General features: G+C 35.0%; 1 protein-coding gene across 1 annotated transcript; it reads left to right on the forward strand.

The window, feature by feature from the left end:
• The first annotated feature begins 6,258 nt into the window (after positions 1-6,258).
• LOC144442825 (transforming growth factor beta-1-induced transcript 1 protein-like) lies at positions 6,259-9,185 on the forward strand. The gene is made up of 4 exons (XM_078132201.1): positions 6,259-6,414; positions 8,134-8,254; positions 8,508-8,635; positions 9,078-9,185. Exons 1-4 carry the CDS (start codon positions 6,259-6,261, stop codon positions 9,183-9,185), a joined length of 513 nt encoding a protein of 170 aa, XP_077988327.1.
• Positions 9,186-15,615: the final 6,430 nt, after the last annotated feature.

Below are 15,615 nucleotides of genomic sequence, written 5' to 3' on the forward strand. Positions count from 1 at the left end.
TTCAGTGCTTATATATGTTAATGTGATCGTCAGACAAGATACTGACATTAATTATAAAAATGACTGTAGAGGGGATTGTAAATCCATCTTACTCAACGAGGGCATACAGTTTACTTCTACTGCGACGACAGTCATTGTTTGTACAGTGTGAGCTGTACATTCGTGCACGACTCATTGTCATAATACGTACACAGCCTGTACAGTCTGAAGAACTAGCAACAATCGAAGATCAACTGACAGCAATCAAGTTGGGATTCATATACCTCTATCAATTAAATTCAACATACAAAGTTATTATTAGGAATAAAGTAACTTTTTTGAGTCTCGTTTAAGCGACTAACATAATTTTGTTAGAAACTAATTTATTCATTATGAACTAAGTTTGGGCATCAAATAGTTTACTGGTAAATTAATAAATAAACAGCTAAATGACAATCTTATCACAAAATTACACTTTGGTCTGTTCCTTCTTGTGGTCACCATCACCTGATCATTGGTCGTCTATAGAGCTTGATATAGACGACCAATGATCTTACACCTGCCTGACTATTCAGGTGATGGTGACCACAAGAAGGAACAGATCAAAGTTTAATTTTGTGATAAGATTGTCATACAGGAACAATGGAAAACTAGATGTTGTCACCCCTTTGGAGTACTGTAGTTACTATTAACCAATATTTTCATTCACGTTCAAAAGATGACAACTTTGATGTAGGAAAAACTTAAGGTAATGCAGACTATACAGCAATTGAAGCTCATCCAAAATGACATAAAATCAATAACTCAGCTGAACGATGCATGCCTGAATTATTATTATTATATGTCTTCCATTTAAAAAAAATGACTGAAATGAGTCTCTTGGGCTCTCGGACATTTGTACAATGTAGCTGGTACAGGGCTGTAGGAATTACTTGAGTGTGTACAAGCACTACAGTAGGCCAAATACAGAGAATAGTGAGCCAATTGAGTGTGATTCGTGGATATTTACTTGTCAGAAGAGCTCTCCATACAATACTGGTACTGACATCTGGTAACATTGATAAAGCTGCAATACAGTTTATTATTATCATTGCAATGCTGTTGGCGCAGGCATTCAGCATACCAATGCCATGTGAAGACCAACAACAGTAAATCCAATGGAAAAACTCGTTTACAAACCAGATTTAAACTGAATGCCTTCCGTAAGGGTGATATTAAGTTTTTTGTTCCTACACAAAATAATTGCTGGAATGCAATAACCTTGTTATATTAGGCTATTAGTACATGATATACCCCTGAATTGGCAAAAAGGTGTGCCAAACTATAAGAAATCTGAAATGGCTTTGTGATATCAATCTATTTACGAGGTGGAAGAGGTGTAATGGTTTTTTCAATGCACTCGACAGTGTATCAATACAGAATGAGCTCCATTGGGCTGAAGCGATGGTGTGTCACGTGACAAGCATTGTCGTCCCCTCCCCCACCCCGGCCTTTTGAAATGAAATTATTCAAATTTACAGGGATACGCATAGACATACATACATTTACCCATGCATACAGAATAAATGTATGGATTGCTATTGGTATAATGAATTTTAGCTCTATATCTGTGATTTTTGAAGTCCCAGTAAAAGTTAGTTGTCGAAAAAGTTGTGGCAATACCCTTTATGTAATACTCAGTTCAAGAATTTCGCGATGCACGCCACAATTAGGTGAATTTACATGGCTCTCAAGTTCGTTTGGTTTCTCAAAATGTAAAATTCAGATCTGGACAAAAACTTATCGATATATATTTCGATGTACGTACCTTTTATACAAGCAACCCGAATACTTTGAATGGTTTAGAACAAAGCCAATCAATGTCGGAAAATAGGGGGAAATTTGACCCAATTAAACCACTGAGTAGTGCTGAGTACACTGCCTAACATTGCTACACAGTAACAACATTTACTTATCTCATAGCATTGTTGTGATAACATGTTAATACGAATAAATGCACGCGTTCTGGCATTAAAATCGCCCTTAGTATCGAAAGATTTATATTTTAAAAAAGAGAGAAGAATTTTGATTTTGATGAAAGAAGAGATGGTATGTATTTATCTTGGTGAATTCTCCAGCAAGAATTTTTGGTAGAAAGCTGGTGATTTCACCTGGAAGTTGAAGCTGACCTGGTTTGACCGACGATTTCTCATGCATGCTTTCAGAAACAGAAATGCCCGCGACTATCGAAAAAAGTAAAAACAAGATTTTCAATTTTGAAATAGTGAAGAGATGGTATGAAGTTATGTAGGCGAAATCTCCAGTATGATTGCCTGTAGATGCGATCTTACGGCCAACAACACATGTAATAATGGGGAGCTTTTGTCGAAAGTTGTAGCATAGATCTCACAGTAGGCGTTTTTAAGGCCAAGAAAAAAAATTGTTTTCTGGTAAGTTTGCATCACTTAAATACCCCGAAATCTTCTTTTTTTCTCGTGTTTGTCCAGCCAATGCAGACTGCAGATCCAAGGGAAAAACAAAAATAACTCTCCCTACATTAATTGCTACTTCAGGGAAGACAACTGCAGAACTAATCATGAACAATTAAAAAAGAATTCGCGTCGTCACACCACTTTAGGCAACGTTTCCTGACCAGAAACAACAACTTTCTTTTGTGTGGCCACCACGTCTAATTACCGAAAAATGCCAATATCTTATTAAAACTGAAAGCTACATTGATAACAATTTCAGGACAGATGTACTTATATATCGAAAATGTATGTACCAAATTTTATTGTGTACTCTTGAGATGTAGTCTAATTACCGAAAACCATTAATTATCATTAATATTCATGGCATGTTTACCTAATCAGTTCTTACCCTACGGAACATGTCTACCAAATTTCGTTCGAATTGATGCAGCTGTTTTTTAGAAAATGGTGATACAGACACACACACACACACACACACACACATAGACTAACCCCCTAATACATCTCCTTCCTTACGGAAGGAAAAAGGGACCAAAACACTATGCTGGTAACTACACGCCAGTAAGTATCACATGCATTCTATGTAAACTTTGGGGACCTTGATAAGAAATGCCATGGAATAACACTTAGAGAAACACTCGCTCATCAGAGACAGTCAGTATGGGTTCACTAAAGGAAAATCATGTGTGTCAAATGTACTTTTGTAACAAAATCAGTGGATAAGGAAACCTGATAGACATAGCATACGTATACTTTAGTAAGGATTTTGATAAGGTTCCTCATGCAAGACTAGTGTCAAAGCTACAAGCACATGGAGCAACAGGGAAGATCAGTCTATGGATCCAGAACTGGTTAACCGACAGATCACAATGTACAGTATTGAATGGAACTGCATCCAAGTGGTCAGCTGTCACCGGTGGTGTACTCCAAGGAATCTGTACTAGGACCCATTATATTTTTGATATACATAAATTACATTGATAATGTAGTGCAGTCTTTCAAACTAAAGTTTGCAGATGATACCAAACTATGTTCGACGGTTAGATCTTGTGGAGATTGTGAAAATTTTCAAGAGGATCTGAATAACTTAACTGCATCGGCTGATGGCAAATGTCCTTTAAATGTGAATGAATGTAAAGTTATGCACATTGGTTCATCACATCAGTTACGCCATGAATGACAAACCACTGCATTCAATAACAGAAGAAAAGGATTTGAGTGTATTGGTTCACAACTCATTGAAAACCATTCATCATTGTGCAGCTGCAGCCAAAAAAGCAAACAGGACTCTGGGTATCATCAAACAGAAAATTTCACAAAAATCAAAATTCATCATCATGAAGTTGTTCAACTCTTTAGTCAGGTCACACATCGAATATGCTATTCAGTTTTGGAACCCACACTATAAAAAGGACACGAACCTCCTTCAATTCAAAGGAGAGCGACAAGGATGATACCAGAACTGAGAAAGTTAAGTTACACAGAGGTGGCCATCGTACAGTATTTAGACTCCATGTCATATACATAGGATGTATCAAGAGACAAACACTTTATGTAATATTTGAGTACATATATGACTATTTATTGTTTATGTTTTTTTTATGCACATACATTTGTTGTTCAACTTTATTTTGAAAATATTTTGTTTAATATGACCATCCTTCCATTGTTCCTAAGTGATATCTAACTATTTTATGTAAATTGATTTTAGTACATAGCATAGAAGACAAATATGGATGCAACATTTTATATATTAAAAAAAACTCTGAAGTTTTTAAAAAAACTATATCTCAGCCAGCTGCCAAAGTAGAATGTCATTGATAAAGAGTCACTTGAGAGGAACATGCAACAAATGGAGTGGTTGACAAATATCAAAAACTCTGTAAAACATTGTTTGTAAAATTCCTCTCCTATTGACATAACAATAACTTTACAACATAAACTCTAAGGCATGCTAGATACTTTCTAGAAATAGTGAGCTGAACACCAGCTGCTAATAATTTTTGGCAAGTTAACTATCATAGAGAAAAAGAGAAATAAACTTTTATATTCTTTTAAACCTTGCATAAATATAAGTATAAATAAATAGATACTTAAAATACTATGACATGAAATTAACTTTTAAAGTTACCCTAGAATGTACTGCAGAGAATGGAGTAGTGAACTGAGTCACATTCCAATAAAGTTACCCTAGAATGTATTGCAGGGAATGAGGTAGTGAACTAAGTCACATTCCAATAAAGTTACCCTAGAATGTATTGCAGGGAATGAGGTAGTGAACTGAGTCACATTCCAATAAAGTTACCCTAGAATGTATTGCAGGGAATGAAGTAGTGAACTGAGTCACATTCCAATAAAGTTACCCTAGAATGTATTGCAGGGAATGAAGTAGTGAACTGGGTCACAATATATGCAACAACTCCGGTCCAATAAACATATTCGACTTGAAATTGTGGCTTGGCTTTGTTCGAGTTATACATTTGCTTTCTCTCTTGGCAGTATATTCAAGCAAATCAAACAAGAACAAGATACAAGACTGCACTTTATAGTGTTATTCAATGTCATTCTGTCCAAGTTGTTAGTCTTTACTGTACAATTATGTACAATTAACTAGTACATTCCAATACAAAACTGTATTGGAACAGTATGTGCAACAATAGCATGTGCAACAACAAACTGTAATTAAGAAGACATTCAACTGCTACACATCAAGGAAATAATACACTATTGAACAGAAATCAAAGACTCAGTTGGAGAGCTGATCATGCATGTAGTCTATTAATTAAGTAATGGCAATAATTTTATTTCAGCTGTATTAGAGATGTTGTTGTGTTCGGATAAAAACTAGGAGCCTCCAAGTCCATGTAGAGAAATAGTTTTAAAATAATGACAAAATGTTTTCAAACGTGAATATCTAAAGACATGTTGATCATATGCCTACTTCAAAAATACTTGAGCGAAGGACAATGACATGTTTGATATATTTTTTTAAAGGAAAAAAGTTCCCAAACATCTCAGTATGCGCCAAAGGGACAGAAACAGTAACACACATTGTTTTAATTTTTGGAAAGAGAATGTCTTGGTAGACATTGTGTTACAGGCACGGTGCTTGGATGGTAATGTGATCAGTATATGTATTTATGAGTCTGTGTATTGTAAAAAAAAATTCTGCTATTTTAAATGGAAGGGGGGGGGCCTAAACTGTTTTGACCCAGGCAGAGGGGGTACTTAAAAATATTGAGCTATGGCAAGGAGGGGGTACTTAAAACAAATTTGGGGGTTTGACTAAAATCTCCCGACCCCCCCCCCCCCAACAAGTTTTGTGAAACCTGCCTAATAAGGAATCTCTAAGTTTTCTATCTGAAAGCACCGGGGGAATAACATCGGATCTGTTACTTACGTAACCTTATTAGATTCCTGTATTTCTTGTTTTCACAGATTAAGTACAATGCCTACCTGTGGAAAGTGCAAGAACGACATCGGGTAGGTACCCCCCCTCCGGATAATATATTGATAGTTGTGGTCTTAGCAGAGGTTGATAGTCATTGATAGCTTACTATGGTCTTGGAAAGTGTACATAGTTGAATAATATTGAAGAGAGAGAGAGAGAGAGAGAGAGAGAGAGAGAGAGAGAGAGAGAGAGAGAGAGAGAGAGAGAGAGAGAGAGAGAGAGAGAGAGAGAGAGAGAGAGAGAGAGAGAGAGAGAGAGGCTGCATATTTTTGATGACTAGGAAATTTCAAGATATATGATGTACTTCATTTACGATTTCTAAATAGAAGGGGAACACTTATTAAGGCCTTGGACAAGATGTGGCATTCTCAGTGTTTCACATGTGTTAGATGTACATCTGAGATAGGAGGAAAGCCTTTCTTCCAAGACAAAGACGGACAACCTCTCTGTGAGACGGACTACAAGAAACTTGAAGCAGCCAAGTGTGAGAAGTGTAAGGATGGTATTGTTGGGGTAAGTGTGTTGACTTATCTATCAAAGCAAGTTTAGTAACAATAGTTGATTAGGTAAAATTTCGTTCAGGGATTTTAAGAACCTTGAGGTGTGTGGAAATTCTTTTGGGAGGGTGGGATATTTTTTTCTCAATGTGAAAGTGATCAATTACCTCAACAATATGGCGATAGCTGAACTATGTCTAAGATCGTGTGTGGATTTGAGGGGACTTGTATTACTCAGTTCATGGGATGGTGTTATCACATCTACTGTAACAACCCGTGAAACTCGCAATGTACGCAGTGTCTTTCTTCTTGTGATCAGGTTACGCTCAGTAAATACATTTGGCACCTAAAAGACAGCAAAACCAATTACGACATACACTGGTCAGTTCTCAAGCAGGCTTCCTCATACTCAAATGTTACCAAACGATGTCAACTATGTCTCTGGGGAAAATATTTTATTATAACTGCCGACATATCAACGACCTTGAACAGCAGAACTGAATTAATCAGTAAATGCCGGCACGCTAACAAGTTCTTACATGTACTTAATAATACGTAACCTTTGTTGTCAATTTTTTTTGTGTACACATAGCCGTCATTGAACACACATAAGTTATGTACATAAAGCAGAATGTATAGCTAACGAATACTATTAAACCACACTATTACACCCGACGATCCTTCTGGTGAAACGGTCCGTAGTGTAAATCCACAATGTAATATCAGACTCGTCTTCTTTCATTTTTATGTATGATAGCTCTCCAAGGTGATCGAGCACTCTACTTGGCGAAAGAAGAATGAAATTATATATATATATATATATATATATATATATATATATATATATATATATATATATATATATATATATATATATATATATATATATATATATATAATTTCATATATATGTCTTCTATGCGTTACTCAAAATGGGGCATTTATATAAGAAATTTACTTGATAAATATAGTGAGAACAGCATTTGGTCAAAAACTTTGCAAATTCAATTATACAATCAAAAAAGTTCATGATAATTTATGTAAAGAATTTTGTAAATCTTGGTTCAGGGAATTACATAATGACATTAGAAGAAATAGTACTGATAAAAACAAATTGAGAACATATAGATTGTTTAAAACAGATTTTGTTTTTGAGAAATACCTTGTTCATATTAAAAATCCTGTTCATAGAACACTAGTGACTAAATTTAGAATTTCAGATTATAACATTCAAATGGAATTAGGAAGGCGTTGTACTCCTAAGATTCCTGCGGATGAAAGATTCTGTAAATTTTGTCAAAATATGGTAGAAGATGAATTTCATCATTTAATTATTTGTTCTCATTACATAAATGAGAGAAAAAAAAACCCTTTTTCTTCTTTTTCATTAAGTAATTACAATTTTCATTCCTTAGATAACAAAAGTAAATTTTTACATATTTTGTCTGCAGATGATAAACTTTCTCTTGGAAACTTTCTTGTTAATGTAAAAAATATAGCAGTTGGCTAAATGATTGTATTTTTTTACTTATTTTTGTATGCTTTACCATGCTCGCTAAAGCATGATGTTACGCAATAAAGATTGATTGATTGTAATAAATGTCATGTTACATGAGTGAAACACCAAGCCTACACCATTTTAGCTGTAAATGGCTGACAATCATAGAAGCCATTTGAAAATTAACATGCACAATGTAAGCATAATTTGTAACGTTTATTTATTTATCTTCAACAGAAGGTTGTGTCTGCTCTCGGAGGAAAATGGCATCCTAAATGCTTTGTTTGCACGGAATGTAAGGAACCTTTTAAGGATGACAGCTTTAGTGTGAATAAGGATAAACCCTATTGTAAGAAAGGTAAGCATGTATATATATATATATTACAAAAGGACAAATTACAACTTGTTCGTCAAAATCAAATATTAATGATTTGACTTGAAAATCTTTCGTGATAATTGATAAACCTTTCCCTGTTCGGACGTAATGCATGGTTGTAGAAACGAGGACTAACTCTGTGTACCAACCAAAATTGCGTTAGTTTGTTGTCCATATCACCATTCCACCCAGTGTGTCATCTCGTTGTAATACATACAATGCATGATTTTCGCAGATTACGAGGAGAAGTTCCTCGGTGGCAAGGAGAAACCCGAAAAGTGCAAGGGATGTGAGAATAAGATTGAAACCAAATGGCTAGAGGCTATGGAACATTCATGGCATCCTGGATGCTTTAAATGTGAGGTGTGCACAACTATATTGTTCTGATATTCAAAAATGCAATTATTACAAGATTAATTTTATTGCCTATGACATTATCGTCATCACCAGAAATAGTAGTGACAACAACAGCTGCAATAGAAGACGACGATGATTGTGATGACAATGATTTTGATGTTGTTTCTAATGATAATAATGATGATGATGATGATGATGATGATGATGATGAGGTTGATGATAGTGATAATGATAGTGGTGGTGATAGTGGTGGTGGTGGTGGTGGTGGTGGGTGGTAGTGTTGGTGATAGTGATGATGATAATGAGATGATGATGATGATGATGACGATGATGATGATGATGATGATGATGATGATGTTGTTGTTGTTGTTGTTGTCGGCTGATGATATACTGTATGAGAAATCATTGATCAGCAACTATTAAGTGACACATACACATGTCTTTTCAGAGATGCAAACTTCCTCTGCCAGCAGGCCCCTTTTACAAGAAGGATGATATAAAGCCCTACTGTGAGAACTGCATGTCCCGCCAATCCACATATAGAGATGATGTATAAAATACTGCATTGGTTTGCACATCATAGAGGCATTAGTTAACGCTACACGGTAGAAGACAGGTAGATGGACAATAGTTGGGGCCAATTATACTTAAAACTATATACTTACGTTATAATTCAGAAAATGTCTTCCTTATTCCAGATCACACAGTCAATCGTAATCTTATGATTAATTTCTCTTATGTTTAGGGACCGGTCAGCTTCTCCAGCCGGGGGGGGGGGGGCAGTGGATTCTTAACTCGGGTCGACAAAAAGTCACTTAAACCCCCCCCCCCCCCGCCCCATCTGTCAAACCAAAACAGGCTGACCCCCCCCCCCCCCCCTATATATAATATTCACATGACAGGTATTTTTGATCGTGACTCAGTGTGGACTGATTGACTGTCTTGCAACTACTTCATAAGATCCCAGGATAGCACTATCATAACAATAATTATTGACTACACGGGGTAAATATATTCCAAAAGGAGTGTTAATAGCATCTTGACAGTGAAAGGTAGGGGGGGGGAGCTTGAGAGGGGAATATGTACATCTCTTATAGGGGGTCCTAGGGGGTCTCCCCTAGAAGCCCAGGAGGTTTTTAACTCTGAAAAGTCAATTTTGAGATTATTCAGACATTTTCAGAAAATAATTTCCAAGCTTTACAAGATAGCATCAATATGTAAAAAGCAACTACATAGGGTTGAAATACTTTTGAAATACACTTTGATAGCACCTTAACAGTAAGAGGTAGGGGGAAGAGCTTGAGACTGGGATATGTCCACCTCATGTAGGGTCAGATCTGGTCTCCCTCTAGAAGCCCTGAAGGATTTTTACTCTTAAAGCCAATATTTAGGCTATTCAGACCCTTTCAAGCAATAACTCAATCCATGCTTTACAAGACAGCACCATCAAGTATCAGAAACTATTCTTTATAACTTACATAGGGTTGATATATGTTCTTAAAAACTTAAATGGCATCATTATAGTAAAGGTCAGCACATCTAATGGTTGTATCATGGGTACGGGAGATTTGGAGTTTAAGGCAATTTTAGACTATCTTGGCAAACATTTAACATCTTTACATGTAAAAGACAATATCATCTCAAATTAGAATAGGGTGAAAATATTTAAGAAAAGTTTGATATCATTATGACAGTAAAAAGGTTGTTGGTGCATCTGATTGTTGGTTGAATGCATGAGTGACCTCTGGGGGTGAGGAAGTCCTTGGGGGTTTTTCCCTGGCAGATCTGCAGTTTTTTGCTTCTATTAAGGCAATGTTTAGGTTATTAATAGCCTTTGAGGTAATATTTCCAAGCTTCGAAAAGCTAACGTAATTGTAAGTTTCAAATAAATTTCCCATGCATGTATAGTAAAGTCACCGGTATGTTAGAGAACTTTAGGTGGTCATACTTGGTGTATAATAGAAACTGGAATCTGATGAGATGTGGTGATTTGTAGTGTCAATAACACGAGTAGAACATTTTAGATTAACTTCTTTTATAAACTATCTATGAAGATTACCATTACGAAACCTTCAAGTTCACTTTTTGCCCCAAAGTGCAATATAAGTGAAGCATTGATTATGAAACAGCCAAGCATTTACATGACATGTTCTGTAACTAGTGTGGTACCTAGGTAATACATGTATATGTATATGTATAGATTTGTTTGAACTAATAAGTAATATTAAAGAATTCATGTAAGAAACAGGGATAAGAACAAATATTTACATGTACCACACTTTAGGCTATATGCCATTGTAGAAAAGGAATTTTTCTTCCATCACAATCAAAAACATAATGACCCCCCCCCCCACTGCCAATTTCAAAAACAGGGTGACCCCCTACAAATCCACCCCAGGCCAAAGAAACTGACCAGTCCCTTATTATGTATTAGACTCTCAACACTCTCTGTTTCGAAATGAAATATAAATCATGAAGACTTTTTGTATAATGATAAACAGTGTACGTATACAACCAATCAAAATATCACCAGATGAAACTGGTACTACTAGTATATCCTACCAAAAGAGGGCGATCTTTAACCTCTGATTTGAGAGTTGTCAATAAGTGACTTATGTTTGAGGGTTGATATTTTGGTGTCAAATTGCGATTTTTATACTTCCTCCACTTAGTATAATAGTAATGCATAAAGATATATTGAAATGAAAAATAAATTATATATAAGATAATGCTGATACCCAGTACTGTAATTATTAGAGTTATGACATCCATTTCCTTGTAAACACATGTATCCAGTGTAATTTCTAATGTTAATATAATAAATGTAAATAAAGATGAATGTACTCTTTATCAAATGAGAATTGAGTTATAAAAATGTCTTATACTTGCCATCATATTCCAAAGAATGAAAACAACAATCCTTCTATGGGGGATTCATCTGACTGCTTGGGTCAGAAGTCATAGGTGGCCATATTTCAAAGAATTAAACAATTACCCTTATAAACTTATAACAGCTGTTTCATTAAAATAGGTGTCAATTTATTTTGTGTCACATTTAAATGGGGACGTGGGGAATATAGTGGACCCACATCTATTTTACCAATTCACAACAAGGGTAACCCTGAAGACGTGGGGAATATAGTAGACCCACATTTATTTTACCAATTCACAACAAGGGTAACCCTGAAGACGTGGGGAATATAGTAGACCCACATATATTTTAACTGATTGACAACAAGGGTAACCCTGAAGACGTGTGGAATATATTAGACCCACATATATTTTACCAATTTATAACAAGGGTAACCCTGAAGACGTGTGGAATATAGTAGACCCACATATATTTTACCAATTCACAACAAGGGTAACCAAGAAGACGTGTGGAATATAGTAGACCCACATATATTTTACCAATTCACAACATGGGTAATCCTGAAGACGTGTGGAATAGAGTAGACCCACATATATTTTTACTGATTAACAACAAGGGTAACCATGAAGACATGGGGGATATAGTAGACCCACATCTATTTTACCAAAATATTTGAGAAATTAGTCAATGAACAAACAAAATGTATGTGTCTACACTCAAGGGACACCTACTTGTTTACAGTTGACACACGTAAGACATTCTAAGAATCATACATAGACACCAGTGTACATCCTAACTTATAATGATATAAATTTATCCTTTATTCAATATGTAAATAATGCTATGTACACAATATCTGCACAGAATACAGACAACAGGTTAATTAGATATTTTAGTCTATCAATTTATGGCAACTAAAAAATACAGGGAGAGGGTGATTATTTTTTGACAACTTTGTGTAAATGGTGTCATCTCAATGTAGCTGCTGCACACATTTGTAACTCTTAAGATACACGTAGGTCTAACACATGAAACTAACCACAACCATCTATTTTGCTTTCTCAAGAAAGAAAATTGAAAAGTATGTTAAGTTTTGATCTAATTCTTGCAATTATCATATGAATTGGCCTCTTGGACATACTAGTATTTCAATTTTTCTCTTTAACATTCAGACATGGACCCTAATGACTATGACTATGCAAATATTGACATCTATGAAGCCATCGGTATATTTAGTATTTGTTTATTCAAACAACACCTACGAAATGTAGACTTCATGTGGTCTCATATATAAGCAGGGTGATATGCAGATTTTCACTTGTAATAGTTAAACACACCCTTCCTTAAAAAATATGGTTGTCTCTTGTTCACTCAGATTGCACAAATTATCGTAGTATTGTTATACATGTATTTCACTATACATACACTTCTTTCTTTAGCTGTAGGTTTACTGCCCTTGGCAAATTCTACAACTTGTCTAGTTTGAATTAGAAGACGTTGATGCTAATGCTAAGGACAATGATGCACAACTTTTTATTGGAATTGAAGGATAAGTGATCAGTTATGATAAAAAAGTGTCACATTTCAGTAAACTAAATGTACACATTTGATACATTTTGAAAGTATTCACTGTAGAAATTTTACCCATTTCAGTAAACTAAATGTGCACATTTGATATATTTTGAAAGTATTCACGGTAGAAATTTTACCCATTTCAGTAAACTAAATGTGCACATTCGATACATTTTGAAAGTATTCACGGTAGAAATTCTATACATTTCAGTAACCTAAATGTACAAATTTGATACATTTTGAAAGTATTCACGGTAGAAATTCTATACATTTTAGAGTATTTATTGTGGAAATGTATATCTTTCGTTAAATACTGTAAAAATTGACATTTGCAACAGTGTTCCTCACAAAATAAAACCCATAGAAACTGATGCCTGAAATGATAACAATGATGGTGAAACCGTCAGTTATTTAATACCTGTGAGGAAAAAGTTTGTAGTAAGTTATGTAACTCAAGGAGAAGCCAAATAATGAACATAAAGACGGTAAAATTATGGTGTATATAAACATGTTATTAAAAATAGCTCAAATTATACAATTGTGCCACTATGGTATTGGCGCTATTTTTCACTATGAATACGTATCGACCTACCACGTTCGTCATATTCTCAAACCTAACAAGTGTTAGATTGGCACCCCAATCGCCTCCTTCCCCGGTCCAAATTCCACTTGTGTACACCCTTCTCTGAATGTTTGACCTGCAATGTTCCATATTTGCTTGGTTAATACTTGCTGTAATATCGTAACATTCCAGAATAGAAAGCGGTGTTAGCTTGGTTGCATACTTCACCTGCCACCGAAGTGCACTTCACATTTGTAAAGCGTATACGCCCAGGGCGTGGTCTCACATCCATAGCACCAACTCTAACCCTTAATAAACAAACCAAATATCTGTGCAGTCCGTGTACGTGACTGTAGAGTAAACATACATATGCCGTCGATTTATATATTCTGTTAAATCACAATTTTAGTCGTTCAGAGAAATCTGATGCATCTTCAAAATATCTGGGTAATTTGAATAAAAGAAACGATTGAATAGATAAAACTGTATTGATTATGGAAAATAGGAGGAGTCAGAACATTCTAAAATGTTACCTCAGATGTCGAGTCATGTTTTAAAAAATTACTAAGGATTATACTTGTGAAGTTAATGTACGATTGTTTGACATTTTATCAACATTTAGTGACTGGTACTATACATGGAAGATGTTTGCATTCGGAGAAACTTTCGCCTTCTTCATATACAACTTCAAGTGATAGAAATTTAGAAGTAGGACATTTCTAAATTGATCAAATTTAAGTTCAAAATATTTGGTGGGCATATCAGATATTTTTGATTCCTTCCTCAAAGTGCTTGACCTGTTGTGAACAACGCTAACGGCATTAAGGGCTACCTGCAAAAAAGAGGTAGTTCTACATGCACGAGTGAAATATTACATCTCGATATTTGCACAACATTTGGATTGTGCGTTGACCTCGCAACGTTCCCCTGGTGATGACCACCGACTCACAGAGTTCATGCGTCAATTTACTTTGCACACCACACCACACCACATATTCGTAGTATAGTATAGTACATTTCATTTGACATGAAATAATGTAAAAATAATACATATACAGAAACAACAAAAACAATAGATAATTATAAATATATATAAAACACTAAAGTACAGTATTGAATACAAAGATGATAATGAATTAGAGAATTTTCCAAAGGTATTAGTGATAAAATCATCATTTGAAATCATTATTCTTGAGATCATTTTGAAAACCTTCGATTGTTCTCTGAAATTGGTTTCTAGCTTCAATTACAGATGCATTGCTGCAATCCATTATAGAATGGATTTCATCACCAATAGCTTTAGTGTTACATAAATGACATTCTTTCATCTGGGGGAATTCCTTAGTATTGTAGTCTTTCACTTGGTAAATTATGTGCTGAGATCACAACCTTAGTTATGCTAATTCTGTCCTAAACAGTATTTACTTGTTCTAGAAAAATTCATAATTTGTTTTAAATTTGTTATAGGTACATAATTGTTTTATTGTCAGTTTTTTGAATGGTTAGAATCCAATTACTATCGATATAAATGTTTTTTCAGCTGACAACTAAGATGTGTTACATCAGCATCAGTATTTGCAACTTATTGACAAAGGACGCCCATGTGTTACCATGACTTTTCTTTTTCTGAGGTGAAAGCACACTGTGCAAGGTTACTGCATTCTCCATTTCTTAATCTGTTTTCATAATTTAACATTTGTATACAGATTTCTATAATGACTGGATAACTTCCCAATTTAACTTTTGAGGCAACATTACTTGACTTTCTGTGTACACCATACACAAAATTTAGAATGTATTTGTTCAAAAGGGTGTCTTTCACTAAGAAATGTTTTATAAAGACTTCATTATCAAGTCCTTCATACTGTTTTGACTTGTATAGTTTAAAGTTAAAAGCTCCCTAAACCCCTGAACCATACATTAGAGAGGACAAGACTTTGCTTCTGAAGAGCATGAAGAGCAGTTTGTGGAGATACTGTA

The sequence above is a fragment of the Glandiceps talaboti genome, chromosome 1 (assembly GCF_964340395.1).
Source record: "Glandiceps talaboti chromosome 1, keGlaTala1.1, whole genome shotgun sequence".
NCBI lineage: Eukaryota > Metazoa > Hemichordata > Enteropneusta > Spengelidae > Glandiceps > Glandiceps talaboti.

What these genes read in the sequence shown, in the direction of transcription:
- LOC144442825 (XM_078132201.1), top strand. Translation starts at nt 6,259, where the DNA reads ATGTGGCATTCTCAGTGTTTCACATGTGTTAGATGTACATCTGAGATA. An exon ending in GTAAGGATGGTATTGTTGGG is followed by an intron (nt 6,415 to 8,133) that starts GTAAGTGTGTTG and finishes TATCTTCAACAG; the next exon opens with AAGGTTGTGTCTGCTCTCGG. An exon ending in CTGGATGCTTTAAATGTGAG is followed by an intron (nt 8,636 to 9,077) that starts GTGTGCACAACT and finishes ATGTCTTTTCAG; the next exon opens with AGATGCAAACTTCCTCTGCC.